General features: G+C 43.5%; 1 protein-coding gene across 3 annotated transcripts; it reads right to left on the bottom strand.

The window, feature by feature from the left end:
• Nucleotides 1–465: 465 nt before the first annotated feature.
• TICRR (TOPBP1 interacting checkpoint and replication regulator) lies at nucleotides 466–16,924 on the bottom strand. 3 transcript variants are annotated; one of them, XR_014934310.1, is made up of 22 exons: nucleotides 16,208–16,924; nucleotides 15,286–15,571; nucleotides 14,488–14,720; nucleotides 13,970–14,213; nucleotides 13,407–13,539; nucleotides 13,012–13,148; nucleotides 12,082–12,291; nucleotides 11,633–11,781; nucleotides 10,821–10,915; nucleotides 10,416–10,509; nucleotides 10,188–10,267; nucleotides 9,659–9,898; nucleotides 8,969–9,065; nucleotides 8,715–8,815; nucleotides 7,935–8,075; nucleotides 7,352–7,442; nucleotides 6,803–6,864; nucleotides 6,026–6,178; nucleotides 5,150–5,298; nucleotides 2,684–4,964; nucleotides 1,220–1,333; nucleotides 466–895 (listed from the first exon to the last, which is right to left on the bottom strand). XR_014934310.1 is itself a non-coding variant. In XM_015873050.3 (22 exons), exons 1-22 carry the CDS (start codon nucleotides 16,847–16,849, stop codon nucleotides 777–779), a joined length of 5,820 nt encoding a protein of 1,939 aa, XP_015728536.2. In that variant the 5' UTR covers nucleotides 16,850–16,924; the 3' UTR covers nucleotides 466–776. The 3 variants fall into 3 exon arrangements, 2 of the variants coding, with proteins under 2 accessions (XP_015728536.2, XP_085371517.1); XM_015873050.3 differs by having other exon boundaries at nucleotides 8,746–8,815; XM_085515391.1 differs by lacking the exons at nucleotides 8,969–9,065; nucleotides 9,659–9,898; nucleotides 10,188–10,267; ... (8 more) ...; nucleotides 15,286–15,571; nucleotides 16,208–16,924.
• Nucleotides 16,925–17,168: the final 244 nt, after the last annotated feature.

The following is a 17,168-nucleotide window of genomic DNA, read 5'->3' as shown; positions in this document are numbered from 1 at the left end:
GAAGCACAAAATCACCTTCCTACATACTTAACCTTAGCTGCAGGGCTGGTTTTGATACTTGAAACAGGAAGTTAACATTATTGAGGACTCTTGGTTTGGCTAAGCTGCACATTTAAGTTCAGAGCCCTTATTTTCTACAGAAATATTCAGCAGAGAAAGGGAAAACTTATTTTTCTTTCTTAGAAATAATGAGTAGACTTAGAGCTCCACTGTATAAATTCACATCCCCAAAGCTTGTAAGAGAGGTGCACCTATCCCTCAAGCACACCATTCCTCTGCTTGGGAAAGGAAGCAGTCAGCTTTCCTGCCCTCAACAAATAAGGTTTCCATGAAGCAAATACCTTTGCATGAAAAGCAAGTTCCATTTGACACCATTAGCCCCTCGAAGCCTTAAAACCAATCAACAAGCTTCTGAATTGCTGGATTCAGGATGAGACAAGCCAGATTTCTGATGAAGTGACACAATGAGAATCCACATCCGTTTATTTTATAAGTAAACTAGAAGAGTGACAATTCCCCTTCTTTACCTAGCAGGACTGAACCCTTCACTGCAGAACTCAGCTACTAACTATACACAGGAGAAATGCCAGAAAGGATGGAGAGATGTTGCAATTCAAGTTAGAATATTTAGAGTAGTTCCTTATTTCCGCAGCCATCCCATCTCACATCACTGTAGACAGCTCCAGGCCACAACCAAGTAAAAGAGTTCCATGTGAAAACCCATACAGCACAGCTCACGTAACACAGCACTTCCCATAGTGTCCCTGCTCCAGACTTCAGCTGAGCAGCCTTTTCCGTGAGTAAGTCCTGCTGAGGGAACGCTTCCTGGAAGCCATGCTGTGGAATGGAGACAGCTCCTGATTGGTAACAACTTCAAGGTCATCAGATTTCTCATCTACAAAGAGGAAAATTAAAGCCACACTTTACTAAAATTCACTTCCCAGAGGCTCCAAGAAAACCAATACCTACAGAATCAGCATGCTGCACTTCCTGTTAAGTTGCTCTTATTCATTGCTAATGCCTCACCCTCCTCAACTTCCCAGCTCATGCAATAGTTTATTGGAAGCATGCAAGACAGGCATCATACACAGAAACGGCAAACAAAAGCACACACCTACATGAAGAACAATCCCTAGCACAGCCTGCTTTTGTTCTCAATTAGTTGTATGCACGCAGAGCACACACGCAGCCCTTCCTTACAGCACAAGAGGTTGGTTACCTTGAACACACTTCCTCCGAGACGGCGGCGTTTGTCCCTTACAGAGCAGCGGAGACTGTGTCAGTGCCAGGAGGCTGCTGGCAGACAGAGAGCTCTTCATTGGAGGGGTGGCACCTGGAGAAGCACAGTGACACATTGCAGCCAACTGACAGCTCAAGAGTGCTTTCAGCTAAGCCTCAAACACAGCCCTTATTCTGCCTTGAAGCTTCCATCAGCACAGTGCTTGGTGTTTATCCCTAGCAGTCTAGGCTGGCACAGTGCATTGCTACCACCAGAAGATGTCTGCAATAGCTCTTTCAGGATTTAGCTTTCTTAGTAGGAAAGCACTCTACTCTTACTGAACTTATTACTGCTCACAGCTCGAGTGCCCTGAAGGGAAATCACCACTACAACCACAGCTGGTAAATGAAAAATAAGGTTTGTAGGTACAGATGGTCCTCTTACAGAGCCAACTCAAGGTTAAGTACTGCTGCTATTTCACATCATGAATATGGACTAATGTTGCCTGTAAATTCACTCACTTCTTGGTAATACCTGTTGTAACACTTAAGACGTCACCTCTGTGAATAAAACTTTAAGAGATAAGACACTGAAATCTGGCACTTCAGGGCATGCAATGATTATAAAACACCATCTGCCTCAGTCCTTTGTAAAGCTGAAGGTTGTTGTAGAAAATAAATACTGCCTTAAAAGTATTTAAACGTGGCAGGGCCAAGTGGCAGACACCAAGTAAGAGCAGAGACATTGCCTAAACTTAAATGCCCGATACAATATCACTGCTACAGAGTAAAGGTTTCTGATACACGCTTTTAACAGATACACTGCCACAGGCCCGGGGAGAATTGGAGCACCAATAAGCATCAGCATCTGCCACATCCACTCCAAGGTGCTGCTCTACACTGAAGAAGCCAAGAACTTGAGACAGTTACATTCAGTGCTGGATAGAAACAGGGCAGAATCAGCCAAGAATACCCACACAAACTCAAAATCTGCTGCCCAGCTTAATTTTCAAAACACACTGCAGCGTGTTGCTGCCTGTCCCTCAAGTCATGCTTTGCATTCCATGCTGAGCACTGCAGTTACCTTACAGCATCCTTTTCCCCCCTACTCGAGTTTTCATTATTTGCTCCTACAGACAGCATTTGGTTGTAATTAAGATCCTCCCTTAAACAAAACCAAGTTCTTAATATTTCAATTCTTCCAGCCTCCTGCTCTTCCCTATTTGTAGTCTGTTAATTATTACTCCATTGATTAAGTGCTCGCACATGATGACAAAACTGAGGCAGAACTCCTCACACCTGATCTGCCTCTCTACATCATTAGCTTACATTTCATTTGCAACCCACTCTCCCCTTCCATCTCAGTCTCCCTCAGATAGTCAGACAAAACAGTTGTATTTTTCTCCCACTCTGCACTTCTAGCTCTCTCTGAATTTCAGCAGTGTCACTTGTTCCACTTTATTACCTGACAAAGGGAAGACATCATCATCCCCTATACAAATAGGCTGCACAGGAGTTGGAAGCAAACAGGCTCTGGGCTTCTCAGGAAGTACCGAGTCTGTCCTTGCTTTGTTTATGTTGCCCTCTTCTGGGGAAAAGGCACTGAGAACCATGCTGCACTTCTCAGTGCAAGCTCTTTTGGCCTCATGATTCTCCTCCTTCTCTGGTGATAGATACGTAAAGACACGTTTACGAGACATCACAACAAAAGCCCCCATGGAAGATCTCTCTTCATCTCTGGGTTCAGTGTCATTAGGAGATGTTTGATCCTGGAGCCTGTAAATCCCCTCCAGCTCAAACTCTCCAAAGGCACATGTTAGTTTGCTACTGCAGTTCTCTAAGTCCTTCAGTTTTCCTTCTCTGCTTGTAGATATTGCTTCATCTGCACTTTTTTCACTTTGACCACAGCTGCTATTAGCAGTGCTGCTGGCTGCTCTCTTTCTCCGAGGCCAGTCCTTAATAGCATCAGGAGTTGTCTTCCCCTTCAGCTTAGGAGGAGTCAATGGAACTTCTGCTTCCAATGGGGATGGGGAGGTGGTGTTAGAAGCGCAGCTTGTTGGGGTGTATGACTGACATATGAAGGTCTGTCCTCCACCCTTCCCAGGTGTACCGTGGAAAGAACGAAAGCAGGAGGGTGAAACACAGGCAGCTGCTAGTTTTCCTGGGTGTTTGCTACACCACGTCATAGAAAGATCGCCAAAAGGGCTTTCTCCTCCCTTGGGTTTGCTAACATTTGCTTCAGATTGAACATCTAATGCTGAGCAAGACCCGATCTTCTTAAAGCGAAGTTTGGGCAGGCCTGAAGCTTGCATTTCAAGCTCAACTTCGTAAGTTGTTGAGCTCTCAGAAGGTTGTTGGCAGTGAATTTTAGGAGTTGAGAACTTGGCTGGAAGCTCTGGCTTTCCCATCCGTGCTGCAGCCTCCCGTTGCCTCCTGTCTGCAGTACACCGTAAAGAATAGGCAGGAGCTGACTTAGGCAGGGGAGGTGAGCAAGTCTGGGCAGACCTAGAGCGTCTCTTAAGACTCAGTGCCTTTGGCCTACTACATTCTTCTCTCTGCAGAGTTTTTTGTTCCATCTCATCAATGCTTGTTTGAGAACTGCTTAGGAAGGATTCACAGGTGCTTATACTGGAGTTACCCTCCTTACTTGATTGCTCACATTCCATCTCAGCATTCAGCATATGTTCTCCAGCAGTCAGCTTTGGGGAGGAATGCTTTTTCAAGTCTTCTGAGTCTTTCCTTGGAGAAGAATGTTGTGCCATTGCATCCATTTGCTTATTCTCCAGTACGTGGGTGTTCTCAGGAATTTGGGATTTAGAGAACTGGAGGTTTTCTACACAAGAATTGTCACCATTATCATGATGACCATCCTTACTTCTGGAAGGTGTTTCACATGCATGTGTTCGGTTCTCTCCTGCAGAATCTGGTTCACTTTTGGCCTGCTTGGAAGTGTTAAGTGGGGACTCCAGCAAAGTGCCACCGACACCTGGAGATTTTAGAAGATGTTTTTCAGGCACATTAAATTCCCTGTCAAACTCTTTAGCCTCTGTGTGGGAAGGAGAGCTGATTGCTACAGAGTTTGTAGCTTTTTCAGAGAGAGGAGAACTGAAGGGAGATTCCAGTTTCACGGTGAGCTGAGACATCTCTACATCACTCAGTGGGCTGGCTGAGAGTTTCAAACCTGAATCTTCAGCTTTCCTGGGAGTAGATTCCATTGCCTGAGATGCTGGTTCTGGCTGCATCTCCATTTCACTTGGAAGGATTTGCCTCCGAGCACCAACTGGAGATGCCAACTTTGAGAGGCATCTCAAGGAACGTCTTGGAGTTCGCAGTTCTGCAAAAATGCTTTTCTGGGTGGCAGGCAGAGAATTAGCAGCTGGAGTTGAGTCTTGTAGAGGTAATAAAGGATTCAGAGTGCTCAGCATCTCCCTGTGTTCTTGCATATGTAAACTAGTTTCTTTGTAGGGAGAGAAAAGTTTTTCTGCTGGAGAACAGCCCTTAGTCACTTGTAGTAAGGAAGCCCTTTTGTCTTCTGTTAACGCAGATGGTGACCTGACCCTTTGTACAGGATGAGAGAAGTACTTTCCCAAACATTTAGCTACAGTCTGCTTAGCAGCTGGACTTCTGCTGGGAGTCTTCTCCACCTTTTGTGGTGTCCTGTGGAGGATGCGAGGTGATCTCCTCAGCGGTTTACTGGCAGAATTCAGTAGTTTCTGTGCAGATTTATGAGGTGTTTTCCTAGGAGTCTACAGAGAGAAGGAAAAGAAAGAAAGAATAAGGCTTTTCCAGAACTGCTCTTTATCCCTGTACATCTTCAGAAGTAAACTGTTTCATTAGACTTTCAGAAATGCTAAATCTAAGACACATAAGTCTCACTAAACACTAACAGAATAAAGGGATTGAAGAAAGAGTAGCAAGTGTTTGCTTCTACCTGACAGGTAGGCAGCTCCTCTAAGTCCAAGCAATCTTTTCCTGTTCTCCTCCTTCCAGGTGAATGCTTCACCACAGGACTACACGCATCAATGACTGCGCCAAAAAAAAACCTCTTGGGAGTTGGACACCCAGAAGGCAACCCAGCACCTAGAAAGTAGAACAGTATAATTGAACTAACATGATATAAATGATTGTCTCAACCACTTCAAAATGCATGGACAGGCAGCATATGCATCTCACAGCCATAGCAGTTCTTTTTTAGCTTGATGTTAAAGATTCAATAGAATTATTATTAGTTTTATAGTTTGGGAAATAATCATCCATAGAAAGAGTGCTCTAGAGAAAAAGAAAAACCTAAATAGCTCAGCTTTTTATTCTGTTTATTGCTCATAGCATCAGGAAAATTTCGTTCATGACTAAGGATCCTAGTAGGTATAATATAAAGAATTAAATGTCACCATTTATAGCTGATAATTCTACAAAGAAAGCCTGCAAAGATGCCATCAGTCATTGCTTTATGCTGACAGAAGAGACTGAAAGTAGCTTTAGGATTTCTGTCCCATATTTTACAGGGATTTCTTCACTGCATTTAAGGAATGCAGGCTGACAATCAGCTGTATTCTGTTACAGAGGCCTGACTAGTTTCTTAAGTTGGCAGTATATTATTCATTGTAGAAACAGCTGCCATTCCACCCTCCAAATTCAGATTCTCAATTCAAAAATTACTGGGGATTAATCCTGCCTACAGAAGACATTACATAATAGCTCTTAGCTCCTCACAGACTCTTGAAGAACCAAATCAAATCAAACTTAGAGGTATCCAGGTCAGCTTTTCAGAGCAGCAATATGAGCCTACTCAAATTCCATTTGGTACCTGCTCCATCCCGCTGAGTACAGCTCTCTTCTTGTCCCCAGTGGACTTGCTGTGAATTCTGTGAGCTGGGCTGCACAGTAGAACAGAAAACACCAGAATGGGTCCTATTCAAAGTCAGCTTTCTGATGCGTGGACTTCTTCTTAAACTTGCTTCTGAAATGTAATGATATCACAGACTGAGCCCTCTTTCTCTTTCAATGACGGGACATCTTTAGGAACAAATCCAGTGGAAAAAGCAACACTCTAAGAAGCAGCTTTCATACACTTAATATCTACACTGAGGTATTCATATGAAAAAAAACTTCAGCTATCCTGGAGCTCTGGAACACTAATGCACACAAGCCTCCTTCCAAATCACAGCACTCTGTCCTTTAAGTCATGATTACTTTCCTCCCCCTCCAGCAATTAAGTGAAAAGGAATACTAGAAAAATCCATATTCAATTCAAGTAGCATCCAGGCTTCAAGATTAGTTCTCCTATCTCTTTTTAGTAGAGATTTACTTCTCTATTTACCCAACCATCCTCTTTTTCCTCTTCCCTCTTGGACATAAACAGCAGCAGCCAGTTCTTTTGCAGAACACTTGCTTGTTACAACAGAAAACAGAGCATTAATAGGGCCCAGCCTGGTCCTATCCACTTGATACCCATCCTTTAGATATCTGGGGAGGTTGTGCTCCACCAATAGTATAATAACATTGTATTGCGGGATGAATGTGCTTTGAGTGCTTCAACACAGCAAAACCACCTTTAATAAACAACAACAAAAATAGTGCTTACCACTTATGGCTTTCTCTGGAGACTCTTCTACAACACCAGTCTCACAGCCTGGATCAGAAGACCTTGAACAAACAGCACAACGTTTGACTTACCATACCATTCACATTTACACAAACAGGACTTACCATGATAACTGAAAAGCAGTACCACATTCTACAACAATATTCTGCTCTATGGGGGTATTCTGAGCAATTAGCATGAAACTTTACCTTCTATTAAGTACAGCTAGAAAGACAGTGTCTATCAGTAACAGTTTTAGATGTTAAGTAAACAAGGTTTTAGCCTGAACTGCACAGGTTACAATACAGCACAGGCCTTTTCTTTGGAAGTCCTTAAAGCAGAAGCTAAACCTAAACAGCACCTTGTTGCAGGAATTAAAGTACCTTGACATGCACAACAAAGCAAGCAGTCGTACAACAGGACATGCCTCCACCGACATTCTTTGCTATCTTAGGTGAAAACAACACTCTGACCACAAAAAGGAGAGCCAGGCTCATAGCCATTAATTAAACATCCAGCACTTACTGAAGAAATTAAGAGCTCACTCACCGGCCTTTAATCTGCTTGTGCAGTAGCCTCCTAGAGACCTGTTTGTGTAGAGGTGTTTCTGCAACTCTCTTGGTCAGTAACTTGTGATGATCTTGAAAACAGAGGTAAATAAATTCAAGCAATGGATATAACAGCACACAATTATAAAGCAGTTAGAACAAACAGTTTCACATGGGCTTCAGCTTAAGAATAACTGCCAGTACAGAATCACTGTGTATCAGCTTCCCAGCACTCACAAGCTATAATCATATTTCAGAGTCCAGTGTCTATATCTATTTCCTACTCCTTCAGTATTATTTATTAATAGTACTGACTTTGATGTGACAGACGTAATAAGCCTCCTGAGGCAACTTTCATTCCTCATCCTTCATTCACACATCATTTCTGTAACTATTTTTAACATCTGATTTCTTTGAGAGGTGTATCAACTTGAGTTAAAAGTAGGTTTCTATTTCAGAACCATCCTGTTCACTACACAGTAACAACTACGATCCAAAATGTTTTCTCCTTGACTGAAAATAATGCACAATTAGTTATCAGCACTGCTCTTACAGCTGTTCTACACATGCAAGCCACATCCTACCTTTAGCCCCTTCATCAGTGCATTTGTATCTTAAGCCTTCCACAGCAGACACTGACTGACTTCTGGGCATCTTCTTTGCAGTCCTTTTTGATGGTGAACGTATCCCTTCATTGAAGAGGTTCCTCCTTACCTTTGTAACCTCTGTGAGAGGAGACAAAGCAAGAAATTAAAAGGGAAAAAAAAGACATATTTCAATCAGGCCACTGGAAATATAATCATATATCAGTGTAGAAAAAAACCAAACCAAAGATTAGGCTTTTTTTATGGGGGAGGGAGGAAGTGGAGGTTTTTTCTTTAAGTCTCAAGGTGGAATAGTTGTTACCAAAATATCCTTCCCTAAATCTATCCTGGACTTCTTACAAGTTTATTATACTATTCATTCTTTACAGGAATATGCTATTAGCAGGTGCCCCAGCAGAAAGTCTGTTATCCAGCTAAAGCACACGTGGGCTCAGAGAACACATTCAGGATTTAATTCTTAGACATTTCACGGAGAGATGCTTTTAAAGAAGTAAATGCTTCCTCCTGTCCTCAATTCCAATATACATATATTCTTCCAATAGAAGAAATAACCACAAGAATCAAGGAAGAACTGAGACATTTCCTTTTCAGGACATGACACAAGTCTCCTGTGTGTAAGCAGACAGTAACTATTTTTTTCCCCAACTCTCAATTTTTCTTGCAAAATTCAGCAAAACCTCCTTCAGAATTCCAGCATGCTTCAGCATGATTGCACCACAGCTCACTGAAACTATCAGGGATGATGTGCTGAAGACGCACCTTTCCATGGAAAAGCTAGAAGTCAATATACCTTGCACTGCTTCTTTCTGCAAAGGCATTTGTTGGGATTTCTCAGTAGCAAGGTAAGAACGTGAGCTCTCCTAGAAATGAAAGATAAATTAGACTTGTCAGTAGTTCTTATATCAATAGTGCTTATAATGCCTACTGAGTTACAGAGCAACTCATGTTACTTCACAGCAATGTTACACCCCTGCACGAGCAACCCACCCGCAATGCTTCTGGGAGAGTTTTACCTTCCTGATGGGATTCTTGTCTATCTTGGGAATCTCAATCTGACGCAAGTTCTGTGATGCTTCTGTCATGCTCCTGTGTCTGGCTAATACATTATTCCTTTAGAAGTTACAAAGACTCAGTTAAAATAAGATCAGAAATAGGGTTATCAATCTAATTGACAATAAAACACTGGTTTGACTCTAGGGATAGAAAATCTTCACCTAAACTCAGACTGCAAATTCTTTGTGGTGGCACCTCACTTACATTACAACACAGAGGTGATGTGCAACGTAAATAACTGTAATTAAATTTAAGGTTGGTATTAAAACTCATTTCACAGTTTGCAAAAAAATGAACACGGAATCCCCACCACAGAGGTCCACAGTAAATCTCAGTTCTAACTTCAATGATACAAGATCCCCTCGTGCATACCAGAACATCCTCTTGCTCTTACAGAAAAGACTCACAAACTCTATTCATGAATAGAACAGACATAGAATCCACCAAATTCACACAGAGCAGTAACAGCAGGCAACTAACATGAAAAATAGGAACCCTTCATATTTCCCTCAGGCTCACAGAGTTCTCAGCAAGAGTGAGCTTGCCCCAGAATCAGCAATAGAAATCGGAACAATTGAGCTACAGTTTAGATAGCTCCACCAACACACGTTAGATCACAACCAGCTGGCTCCCTTATTTAGGATGATTACCTTCTCTTTTGGGCAGATCGAGTGCGCAGTTCCTCCAGCTGATCACCCTCACTGTGTAGGCAAGCAGCAGTGGGAGTTAGGATAGATGATAAAGATGGAAGGCCTGGAGATTTGCTATCCACAGTCATTGAATCATCACTGAAGAAGTCTGAAGGCAGGACAGAAGCCAACTTCGGGGGTATTTGTGTACCCAGGCTGTAGTAAAGATCTCCAAGGGTCTTTGGTATAGAATCCATATACCTAGAACATCAGAGAAGCCACATCAAATGCAATAACCAACAAAACAGTCAATGCTACAGTCCCAAGACTTAAACCAAATCTTTGTTTTTTTAACTAATGCTTAAAAACATAAAACATTATTAGTTTACTTGCTTATTAGCTACGTTCCATTTAGCAGCAAACAATAGTCTAAACTTCTCCATGTTACAACAAAGCAGTAAATCAAAGCCGTACATTGCTGTTCTCTATAAAAGGTAAGTGACAAAACCCACAGTTCCCTGTAACATTCAAGTCACCCCAAAAAACTTACAGGTCTAGTATTTCCTCTAAAAACTTCGTAAGGTACCCCGGGTCTTCAGTCAGACACAAAATACGCAGCATATCTGTCATCTGGAAGAGAACATCGAGTGGGAAAATGGATTAAGGTATGACAGTTGTCAACACTAGATTTTTAACAAGGAACATCGAATGTCACAATAAATTCAGGGGAAAATTACAAGTTCTGGGTTTACTTTCTTGGTCTCTACAGTATACTTGCCTCTTCTAATAGTTGCTCCATTTCATCAGCGTTGCTTTGTAGTGAAGGACACTGAAGACACAATTCAAGCCTCAAAAGAACTTGAAGTCGGCACCTAAGAAAAGAAGTAGTCATTTACTGCCCCATTTCCTGGTGGAAACAGGGTATTTACTTCAAAACAACTGCTTACAAAGCAGTAAGGACTGGACAGCATAACTTGGTTAGCATTTCCTTTTGGTAGCAGGGGAGGTGCCACATTTTATATTTAGGCTGCAATGCTCATCATATAGCATATGTTATATTTGCATTTAATGTTTCTATTTTACCAATGTCAGTATTTTTACTTGAACATAAAGAGCTACCACTACAAAGTGCTAACCAACTCCCCTGCATCTTAGGAGTTAAAGTAACTAGGGTGTCTCATACTCTCTGACTTTGGTTTCCTTCTCTGAGCCATGCTGTTGTCTGAGCAACTTGCTTGTCTTCAGGAGATGGTTCCTGACTTTCTCCACACAGGCCACCTGCAGATACACGTAATCAGAACAAAAACTTCAAGTGTGTTCCTTGTGTGCAGGACAGGCTCTTCCCACCCCTCCCTCATCCCCCTCTTCTTAGATTTTGTTTTCCTCCTTCAAGGAAGGAATTCTCCCTTGCTTTCAGTAGTAAAGTCACAACGCAAGATGTAGAAAAACATGCAGCCTAACAACAAAAGGCACAGGACTGCTTGCAGCTTCAGGCCTTCAGTACCGATAGATCTGTCACAGTGCTTGCTTTGACTAGTGACAACCTTACCAGTTTAAGCTTAACTGAGATACAATCCATCACACTACTCAAAATTCAAATACTTTTGACTATTTCTCTTTCTTGGAGAATTAATCTGCCCAGATTAACCACAAAAAGCAAAAACAGGCACTGTATTTTAAAAGCTGTCTTCTAAGAACTTCTTTTCTGAAAATACTGTCTTTAAATGAAATTAAAATTCAGATGGAGGTCAATGTAAAGGACATCTGTAGCAACGCATTACCTAGAGGTGTAAAGCAATACCCGAAATGGATTTTCCTATGTTTTTTATAACTATTCATAACTTTTACTACCAATCCAGCACAGGTAGAACAACTTGGTGAAAGCCACTAACAAGTGTGTAAATAAATAACTTAAGTTGAAAGAAAAGTAGTTTTTAAGATCTTGCTGTTTCATACTCAAACAAGTAACAGCTCTGCTCACATGTTCTTACCTACCTCTTTCTCTTTGGTATCCTGTATTTTCAAGAACCTTTTAATGGCCATGATCATATTCTGGGCACATACAGATGAAAGAACTTCCTCAGCAACTGCCTTCTGATAGCTTGTAATTAAGTGAGACTGCAGCTCCTCTTCAGTTTTCAAGTCTGAAAGGGAAATGGTGCGAGTCAACCAAACACCAGCTTACCACACTTTACTGGTAGAAGAAAAAATAAACCAACTCTTTCCAGCTGAAGAAAGGAATACAAGTTATCATGCAAATATGCATGCAAGACCACAGAACACTAACAGAAGCAGCAGCCTTAGGTCTTAGGTAGATAGAAAGTTCAGATCTAAACACTTTACCAAGCTTCTAGGCTACTGTAATGACTCACTGCTCATCACACCAGCCCCATGCAGCTGCACAGAAATGCCTTACCCCACATCAGAATAAAGTCAGTACACACCTATTGGTGTTTTAAGTGCCTTTTCCTTTCCTTCCAACTTCTCATCCAATCTTTTTGCTGAAAGCTTCTGTGGAACCTTCTCACTCACCGCTGGCATACCATCAGGTTGAAACTTCTGTGCTTTTACATTTAACCTCGCCACATTGAGCATCTGCAAGGATCTGGACATGGTCTTCATCTTCTGCCTGACCGGAGTTCGAGGAACCCCACCTGTAACACCACAGAAGGTGGTTTAGAGACATTTGAGACATTAATTCCCATTAAGAAGGGAGTTTTAGAGACATTGGGTGGGGTATGAACATCAAGTTAGAACACAACACTGAATTCTGCATTGCAGTCAAGCAAGATGAGTAACCGTTAATCAAGACCACACTCTAGAAGGTTTATATTTCTCCATTAAATAAAGGTACAAGCAGCACAGGAGGTAGCAAGCTCTTAATGTCAAAAGCAGATAAAGGCTTTTGCTCTGCTTATGAAGTAGAATCAGAAACTGCATATATAGGAAAGAAATCTTGAGCCACAAATAGCTGACTTAAGTATACATCAAATGAGTATATATGCACCTTGGTTTGTACACTAAAAAGCAATGAAACTCTTTCATTTCAAAGTTTCAAATAAAGCAGAGGTATTACAATATTTAGCAGCAGTTGCAGTGGTCCCTGTTCCAAGAACCAGCAAAACTGCAGAGCTCTGCACACTGCTCTCTTAACAGTTTTGTAAGTCACCAAGTACCCCGCATTTAGGAGTCATTTGGATTGTTCTATACAATAATACTGAAATGTTAGTTATGCTGTCTTCAAAATAGAGAAGAAAACCTGAAGTATGTCACTACTCAAGATTCTGTGTAAGGACCATTAGGGTTTAGGCAATAAGAAGGCTTCTCTATCATCTTTAATTGATAAAATACAAGCAATCCCACACTATACATACGTCTTCTCTTGTTATTTCCTGCTCCAGCAGATATTTCGCTTGATTTTCTTTGGTACAGCTCAGATAAACTTTCTGAAAGTTCCACTTCAGTTTGGTCTACATTATCCTTCACATTAGTACACGGAACCTGCAGGAGTCTACGGACAAGAACAAGTCAATACAGGTATCAAAAGCAATGAAGACAGCACACTTCTTGTTCTTATTCCACAGGACCTGTTTTTCCTACATGTAATCTGCTGGGAAATACAATCCTATACCACAAGTAACACATGCTAATATTCTTCCAAAGCCTGTTCCCTAAAAGCCTTACTTCAGAAACACTGAGGGAAAAAAAGGCTATCTTAAAAGAACTGCACCAAAGAGAAAAGAAGCATAGCACTGTTTTAGAAGAGTACCTGAATGAATCCATCAGATCTGAGCTTGCTCCACAAGCATTTGAAGAAGAATACCACGCTTCAAGCACTGAAGGGTGCCAGCCCCCAGTACTGGACAGCTCTCGTTGGACCCACTCTGGCATAGGAGTTTCTTCTGAATAGAGAAATATAAACACTAGAACAAAGCTATAAGTGAAATGGCAGAATGCCTGGTCTCCACAAAGGCTCTAAAGGCAGAAGTTCCCAAAGTTCTGCTTATGGAGGGGCAGCTCAATCTTGAAAACACAAAGATTTGACTGGCCAGGAATGATCCATGTGACAACTTTTAGGAACCCTTGCTCTAAAAACCTATGCCCAAACACATGCAGCTGTGCTTTATCTATAAGCTATTAAAAACGAATGTACTTTACAGTCTTCTTGACAGCATAAGAGCAGATTTCTGCATATCAAAACCTGAGCCACAAAATGAACAAGCCCTAAGAAATGAGACTCCTCGCTAAGGAACTCATAAGCACCAGAGCCTTCCATCCCAAATCAAACCTATAGATGAACAACAGACTTGCTTTCTATTTCCTAATGCCTACCTGTATTAGGCAGAGAGTCTTCCACTGCCATATCAATTTCACTCAGCACACTATGTACAACATCTGGGAGACACAGAGCATCATCTTGGGAAGAGGCCTCCACTACAGCTCCCTCAAGGTTGCGTCGCTGAGCCTCAGCTGTCTTTTCAGTACAGAACAGAGTGAGGACAGCAGCACTCTCAGAAAGTGGCGATAAAACAGCAGTGCAGGGGCATGAAGATTTAGTTTGAGACACTTCAGCAACCTACATTAAAAAAAAAGAAAAAGTACTTAGATTTTCCAGAAATATACAGAGATTTAATAAGATGGATGTTCTGAATTTAGCTCCAAATGACCAATGCTGGTGGTATTTGTTATACAATACCACTATATATATACACCACTATATATATATACCAATAGTAGTGGTATATATACCACTACTACTGTCTTCATGATATGACATGCAAGAATGCCACCTTTCTTGCCACAGTTCATATAAAAACAGCTACTAACTTATGGCAAAGAGGAAGATTTACCACGTGCAGTTCCTTCATCACTAGATTCCTTAACAGCTGATGCAACCAGTTCTGCTCTGTGCATTCAGTCTCAGGGCTTCTCACTATCCAGCTCTCTGTGAGAAAGCTGACAGCCTGCATCCAGTTCCAGCTCGTCACACTGCCTTTCAGGATGATGTTGAGTGGACAACGCTGTTGTCTTTGGCACACAGTGAGAGGTTCCAGAATCACAGCACAGCTTTCCTTCTTTCCTTCTGTGTAAGGGTAAAATAAAGTACAAGTCTTAAGCATTACAAAATGTACTTCTCATCTACATGAAGAGAACTTTAACACAAGAAAAACAAATTGCAACATCAAATAGCTCTACAGTGAGTTCCCTCCAGCTTCTCTCATGAATGAGTGCAGAAAGGCCCTGCTAAACAGCAGATGCACACAACACATTGCTTTAAAGCTAATCTGTTTCTTTTGACAGGCCTTTCATAATTAGCTCCTTTAGATTAACCATATAGAAGAAACTGAACTAAGCCTGTAGAAAAGCACACACACCTCTGCAGTGTGGGTCCAGCAAAGAGCGGGTCCAGCAAAGAGCTCATCAGACTCCAAAGCTTTCCCAAAGTTAAGGTACATAAAGAGAACAGACCAGGAATGCAGACCAACAGCTCTCATATCAAAGCAATTAGAGCACCTGGATAACTTTGTTAATAAAAAAACAGGTCTTTAAATATGTTTCTCCCATACACACTCTTCATAAGGGAAACTCATCAAGAACTCAACATCACAGACCAATCATTATTATGTCTTAAAAAGAATAGAGATTACCAGGCATGCTGAGAAATAATGTCCCTTCTTGCTGGGGGAATGCTGCATGAAGCACAGAGGGCTTTGAAAACAAACTGTTCAAGGCTGAGTCCGATGGCAGAAGGGTCGTCCATGGCACAGAGCATGGCACTGGCGAACTTGAGTCTCTGAGAAAGTCATCAGTAAGGTCTGCCCTGTGGGGTCTCAGCCATTGCACTAAGGTTTCAGATGGCAAAATGGTGCCTCCTATTTGCTGGAGCAGTTGAAGCATTATCCAGTATCCACCGTGATCTGGGGATTTAATCAGCTGAAATAAAGACACAGAAAGGCCTTGAGTTAATGCTGCCCAAAGAGACAATGGATGTTCCAGCCCTGGAAACATTCAAGGTCAGGTGAGACTGGGTTCTAAGCACCTGATTGAGCTGTAGATATTCCTGTCTATGGCAGGAGAACTGGACTAGACTTTAAACAACCCTTCTTATCCTACAGTTCTAAGTCCAGCAGTAAGATATCATCCATCCAAACAGACAACAAGGACTGCATTGCATCCTTCTAGGACTGGAGTATGAGATGTGTACGGAGTACCTCAATGCAGCATCTTCCAAGTGTTTTCAAGGGAAGACAACAAAGACAACACTGCCATTGAAATAAGGTGCAGCCAATATTTTCAAATGTGGGCTTTTAAACTTAGCATTAAGTTACTTGAACTGTTGGGCTGCCATTCCAGATACCTAAAATCTCCACCCAACTCCAAGAAGGAGAATGCCCATTAATAAACTGCTGATACAGCTCAGTATATCCCTGCGGACAGGGCCCCACAAGGAATAGGCTCACATAGCATTAAGCAAAGACCCTTTATACTTCCCCCACTTAAAGATTACAACTGAGAGAGCAGAGGGATGGCATCAGGGCTGCAACACAGAACCACGCTCCCTTCACTCACCTGCGAGCTCTCGGCGGTGTCCACCCAGTACAGCGTGATCCTCTGCTCTGCCAGCAGCTCGCGGACGCTGCGGGGCAGCAGCTTCTCGGCCACCTCCTGCAGCGTGGGGGGCTCTGCAGGGACCGCGCCGCCCCCGGACACGAACTGCCGCAGCTCCCGGTGCGAGCGGGGACACGGCGAGAAGATGAACACGGCGTTCACGAAGCCGTGGGACGGAGCGCAGCTCGCGGGCAGCTCCCCACCAGCCCCGCGGCTCCTGCGTGGCGCTTTGGCGGGGGACGCGATCTCGGGCCGGTCCCATTGGAAGTCGAGGAGCGTTTCCTTCAGGCCGCTGTGAGTGAGGGTGAGGCGGGTGGCCGGGCCGGGCAGCGCGGAGGAGCCTCGAGCTCCAAAACGCTCCGCGAGCTCCGCCTCGAAACGCGCCCAGGAACGAGGAGCCGGAGGGCGGAAACCGCCACCACGAGAGGCCCCGCCGCGACCCCCGAGGGAGTCGAAGAAGCGGTAGGCCCAGCGCAGGCGGGGCAGGCCGAAGCGGCAGCACAGCTGGTTGAGGAGGCGCAGGGCGCACAGCTGCAGCCGCTCCCGCCGCCCCGGGCTGGCGGTGTCCAGGAGGAACACGGCGCTCGGTGAACAACCCGCCATCACGGCCCGGCCCGCAGCCCCTCACGGAGCCGCCATCGCTACGCGCCCGCCGCCTCCATCGCCCTCTCCAACCGCTCGCGCGCTCTCACCCCGCGCCCTCATTGGCTGCCGCCCCCTCCTCTCCTCGCTTCCCATTGGATCGCTGAGGCACAGTGGGAGGGGCGCGCTTGCGCGGTGCGGCCCCACGTTACGCGCCGCCAGGTGAGAGCGGAGCGGAAGTGCCGAGAGGGGGCGGGCATTGCAGAGCAGCTCTTCACCCATTGGTCAGCGGCCGATCGCAGAGGGGCAGAGCGCGGCGTTCCATTGGCCAGTGTCCGTG

This window comes from Coturnix japonica, chromosome 14, assembly GCF_054131305.1.
Source record: "Coturnix japonica strain WE chromosome 14, WE-NBRP24, whole genome shotgun sequence".
Lineage (NCBI taxonomy): Eukaryota > Metazoa > Chordata > Aves > Galliformes > Phasianidae > Coturnix > Coturnix japonica.
This window is presented reverse-complemented; position numbering and strand designations above follow the sequence as displayed.

Bases quoted from the DNA above. Each gene is read 5' to 3' on its own strand.
- TICRR (XM_015873050.3), bottom strand. From the start codon at position 16,849: ATGGCGGGTTGTTCACCGAGCGCCGTGTTCCTCCTGGACACCGCCAGC. The intron at 11,782-12,081 runs GTGTGTACTGAC...TTTCCCTTTCAG, and splicing joins GGCACTTAAAACACCAATAG to ACTTGAAAACTGAAGAGGAG. The intron at 10,268-10,415 runs GCAAGTATACTG...GTTCTCTTCCAG, and splicing joins TGGAGCAACTATTAGAAGAG to ATGACAGATATGCTGCGTAT.